We start from the raw sequence: 5,322 nt of genomic DNA, 5'->3' as shown, positions 1-5,322 counted from the left end.
ACCTGACAACTTCTTTGGTTTTTACCTATTTCTTTATAACTATGACATATCTTGTTACTAATAGCTTCAAGTATTACTCCGAAAAAACTAAATTAGGTCGTAATTTCTACCATTGGAAAAATTTGATACTTGGGTTGTAAAATTTGGGAGTAAAAGTTTAATTCGAAATTCAAAAATTTATAGGCAATAGGGAAAAAGTTGTTGGAACTCCACATGTGTAGTTTTTTTTGCACAAAATGTCGCAAGCCAGGATAAAAGAGGAGTGTTCGTAATTGGAGTGTCGAGCAAACGGTAAAACCACAACCATTTCCCTATAAAAATAGGATCGTGATAGGTGTGGTGAGCCAGCGACCAATAGAAGAATTGCCAGTATAGGTGACCGCTTAGTAAGTCCTCATATACCTTTATTTGGTTGAAAACCGGCCATTCCCTTGGAAATGGCAAAACCAGTACCGAGACAGGTGACTGCTTGGGAAGTTCTTGTTTTTTCTTTCTAGCCTATCCTAACTTGTTTGAGACTATAGGCTTAAAAAAGAACAAGAAGAAGAGAAAGAGCAGTTGGAAATAGAGTCTCCACCGGGTGATGGACACTCCACTGCCAGCGGGATAGACTTTGTCACTAACGGCGGAGTCTTCTATTGTTCAACAGGACTTTGTCACTCAGTTTATTTTCCATAGTGGCCGGGCAAGTTTGCCAGGACACCTGACATGACTAATAGTGAATTTTGCCTGTTACCCACACCATAGGAACCTAATAACCACTAACAAAACGAAATACCATATTGGCCCTCCACATTCCCATGAATTGATTTTGAAGTCTCTTTCTCCTCCACCTCTCACTCTCTAGTGTACTATCTCTTCCCAATTCAACAATGGCTCTCTGTTTCTTCTCCAATGGCTTGACAATTCATTCACCAAAAGTCCATAACTTGAAAAGCACATATGTTCTTCAACAACCCATTTCTCAAAACCAATTAAACCTTCCATTAAATCTATCAGAACCCACAAAAATATACAAGAAAAATTCTTGTTTTTCAATTAAAGCTTCAGCTTCTCCTTCTCTTGAAACAACCAAAAGTTCATTCAGAAACAAAAACCCAAAAGACATTAATGTACTAGTTGTTGGTTCAACTGGTTACATCGGTAAATATGTTGTCAAAGAGTTGATAAATAGAGGATTTAATGTTATCTCTGTTGCTAGAGAAAACAGTGGAATTAGAGGTAAAACAAGTAAAGAAGAAACCTTAGAACAATTACAAGGTGCCAAGATATGCTTTTCAGATGTTACTGACTTGGGTGTTCTTGAAACTTCATTACAGAATTATGGTTCATCCATTGATGTTGTTGTTTCATGCCTAGCTAGTCGTTCCGGTGGGATTAAAGATTCATGGAAAATTGATTATGAAGCGACAAAGAACAGTCTACTTGCAGGTAAGAAATTCGGTGCTTCTCATTTTGTTTTGCTTTCAGCAATTTGTGTACAGAAACCATTACTGGAATTTCAACGTGCTAAGTTGAAATTCGAAGCTGAATTGATGGAAGAAGCCCAAAATGAGAATGGTGTAACTTATAGTATTGTTAGACCAACTGCATTTTTCAAGAGTTTAGGTGGGCAAGTTGAGTTAGTTAAGCAAGGTAAACCTTATGTAATGTTTGGTGATGGGAAATTGTGTGCTTGTAAACCTATTAGTGAACAAGATTTAGCTTCATTTATTGCGGATTGTGTATTGAGTGAAGATAAGGTTAATCAAGTTTTGCCGATTGGTGGACCTGGAAAAGCGTTAACTCCATTAGAACAAGGAGAAATGTTGCATAGACTTGCCGGTAAAGAACCTAAGTTCTTGAAGGTTCCAATTGGGATTATGGATTTTGCAATTGGGGTTCTTGATGCACTTGTTAAAGTATTTCCTTCATTGGAAGATACTGCAGAGTTTGGGAAAATTGGAAGATATTATGCTGCTGAGAGTATGTTGGTATTGGATCCTGAAACTGGGGAATATAGCGCTGACAAAACACCTAGTTATGGAAATGATACACTGGAGGAATTTTTTGCTAAGGTTCTTAGAGATGGAATGGCTGGTCAAGAATTGGGAGAACAGACAATTTTCTAAATTTACCCGGATTTGTAAGAATTTGTGATTCAAGAGTTATACTTGCACTTCCATTGAAGTTTCAGGCCAATTTTCTGAATACATCTGGATTCGTGGTATGTGGTTCTCTTTCCCTATGTTTCACATGTTATTGTTATTAAAACCCTACAGTAATCATTGTTTATCGTAAAAGTATAATATGACATATTGATCTTGTAAACTATCTGAAGTCTTCCTACTAATTATGTTCATTTCATGAATGATCTTGTGTTTATGTATACATCTGTACAATAGTATCTAATGATTAGAAGTGATACTGAAGTGGCATAAGTCTTCTCCTGTTAAGGTTAAGTTAATAGGTAAACATATTGCATATTTGCATCATTGGTAATCGAGAACATAACCACACATTACATATTAAGAAAAGGAACAGAAACAGAAAATCTGCCGGAAATTAAGAAACTGATACAAGACATTTACTTTGACATCTGAAACTAAGATTACATAGCTTCAGTTATTTATCTATTGTATCATATATAAGTGTACTGAGCATAAGCTTTCAGAATATCTGACCATGGTACCTAGTGGCAGCCTCATTGCTATTGATAATTGGGGCGTACGCCTTTGCTTCTTTGATTGCCTGAAGTGGTACTGAAATCCCTCCATACCTCTTTGCAGCCTCTTGGCTGTTAATAGATGAAGGGACTGTCTCGTGTTGTATGACCGAAGGTTGTACTACATGTCGGCTCTGTGTTGATTCAGTGACATATCGAACTGGGTGTCTTTCCATCTCATTTCTTCCATGATAACCCTCAAAATTTTGATGGGATCCATGCCCACTATAGGTATTAGTATCAGATCCATGCTTCCAGTTGTCAGTGTTCCCACCATGTCCGTTAGAGTGAGGTCTTTGGCTCCAGATGTCACTGACAAGGCCATCACTTCTTGGATGTCGCTGATGAAGTGGGCTTACAGGACTATGCCCTTCCCAGTTGTGATCTCTGTGAACTTTCATTTGATCATTTGCAGGATAGCTTCCTCCATAATCATGATCCCTGTGAACCATCATATGCTCCCCACTCGCAGGATAGCTTCCTCCATATTTGTGATCTTTATAAACTTGCACAGGTACCCCTAGTGCAGGTGGGCTAGTTCCATACATATTCATCAGAGGTTTGCTTACTTTTTCAACCGTGGTCTGGGTTTGCATCACATGACCATCATTTGGATCACGCACAACCACTGACCGTTTAACAACATGATCTTCATGGCCGTCTGGAAATCCCGTTGTGGTCCATTCATCGACGTGTGTTTCGACCAAATCTTGTGGCATGTACTCTTCCCTTCTAACGTACCTATACTCTTGTGCCATTAGTTCAGTTACTTCTAAGAAATCTTTCTGTTATGAGCTCACTTTCTTTTTGAACAATATAGTAAGCTAATGCTTCTCATTTTATAGTAGAGGTATTCCTGCAGAGTTCCCCCAACAAGAAGTGGTGGGGGAGGAACAGATTCTGCTTTAGGAAAGTAGTAATAGTACCAGTTATTCTCTCTAGATATTTTTTTCCAAATGCAACTCAGCTCTGATGATTTACTTCAGAAAGGATCATATTCTGCTTAATGATGGGTTCCTACCTTCTTTGATAAGAGTATTCACCGTATGATCCTACCTTCTTTGATAAGGATCATACGTGTTATGCATTGCTTAATTAGTTTGGCACTTTTACATGAATCAGATTCTAATTGATCGTTGATTAGCAGAACTTCTTTTAGCCTAACTAATGGTAGTAGAATAAAAAGAACAGTTAGAAGATATAATTCCTTTGGCTTTTTACTGTATGCATGGACTGGAAATTCCTTTTCATGGGTCATGGAGAACTCTATGTATTTCTAGACGAGTACCAAATGAGATTCGCAGCCGATACACCTGGGTAGGATGGACTAGATCACTAGAAATGAAAAGAAAACAAACAGAGTAGAACTATGTAAATTCGAACACTTTACTGTATGTTGCAATTAGTTTACCTGCCAAGACAAGAATGGCAGAAAGCTTATGATTTTATTAACGGAAAAAATCATCGAAGATGGCATGAGGTCGCCGGTTCTTGACAGATATATGCAAGCATCTCGGGGAGGAGGTAGTTTAAAGCAAGGGTGTGCGAGCTAGTTTAAAGCAAGAGTCCCAACTAGAAAATTTCAAAAGTTTCGGGCTTCCCAAGCCCAATTTTACTTTCTTGCACCCCCTAATAAGTTTCTGGATCCGCCCTTGAAGCATCTAATTTCAAACCCCTTGCAAATTCAAAGATTTCTATCAACTTTACTGCAGAATATGGATACACTTCAAGACTTCAAGTTTGAGACCCAAAGAGTTCTGATTACTGTATCTTCCTGTAAAAAGCAAATTATGCTCAGGCCAGAAAAAATACCAGCGATTCTGGACATACCGAGAAAAGTAAACACCAAAATACCCCGAATTTACAGATTTAGTTAGTGGCCTCCCCAAACCCAAGACTAGCCAAGGGTTTCTTTATTGTGGTTCATTTAGAGCATCCCTGGTACAAGGGCTAAAGATCTTAAAATAGTATGACATCTATGATTTAAGTCCTTTTTCATCTTCAATACAAGGATAAAGTTACGGAGGAAAATGACATGGCTAAGTGAGGGCAAAGGAGAAAATCTAGAATCCTTTGTTCATAGCCTTGGGTCTTAAGTACACATCATTATTTTCTCTAAATTTAAATAATGTTTATGAAGTAAAACCTTGAGGATTGGACATGGACTTTTTTTTTATCTTTATTTTTTTTTGTCCTTTAACAATATTAAACATATTTAAAAAAAAAAAGTCTTTGAGCACCTGTTAATATTTACTGGGACCGTTGGTGAAAGGGTTTGTGAACCGTTAGGAAGTTCATGAATCTAGGACGCTATGGTTCGTGAACTCATATGTCAACGGTTCGTGAAGGTTCTCCTACCGTTGGCCTTTTGAAAACGTGGGGACCAAAATATACCACCAACTTTTTCTTAGGCAACCTGTATGGACAAACTTAAATAGAATTCCGAGAGTTCAATTTAATGAATCTCAATCAAGGAATAATATTCAGAGTTATATCTCTTTCTTCCACAATCAGAAAGTTTACAGAGACAAGTCCGTGAACATTATTTGCATGTGAGAGTACTTGGGCGATTCCAAAGATCAATTTTCAAGTATCAATCAAGTCGTATCCAACAAACA

At 37.7% G+C, this 5,322-nt stretch overlaps 1 protein-coding gene across 1 annotated transcript; it reads left to right on the top strand.

The window, feature by feature from the left end:
• Positions 1 to 787: 787 nt before the first annotated feature.
• On the top strand, positions 788 to 2,346 carry LOC113349600 (divinyl chlorophyllide a 8-vinyl-reductase, chloroplastic-like). The gene has a single exon (XM_026593586.1). It carries the CDS (start codon positions 873 to 875, stop codon positions 2,109 to 2,111), a length of 1,239 nt encoding a protein of 412 aa, XP_026449371.1. The 5' UTR covers positions 788 to 872; the 3' UTR covers positions 2,112 to 2,346.
• The last annotated feature ends 2,976 nt before the right edge of the window (positions 2,347 to 5,322 follow it).

This window comes from Papaver somniferum, chromosome 2, assembly GCF_003573695.1.
Source record: "Papaver somniferum cultivar HN1 chromosome 2, ASM357369v1, whole genome shotgun sequence".
Classification (NCBI taxonomy): domain Eukaryota; kingdom Viridiplantae; phylum Streptophyta; class Magnoliopsida; order Ranunculales; family Papaveraceae; genus Papaver; species Papaver somniferum.
The sequence above is the reverse complement of the archived record's forward strand: the minus strand, read 5'-3'. Positions and strand labels throughout refer to the sequence as shown.

What these genes read in the sequence shown, in the direction of transcription:
- LOC113349600 (XM_026593586.1), top strand. Translation starts at nt 873, where the DNA reads ATGGCTCTCTGTTTCTTCTCCAATGGCTTGACAATTCATTCACCAAAA.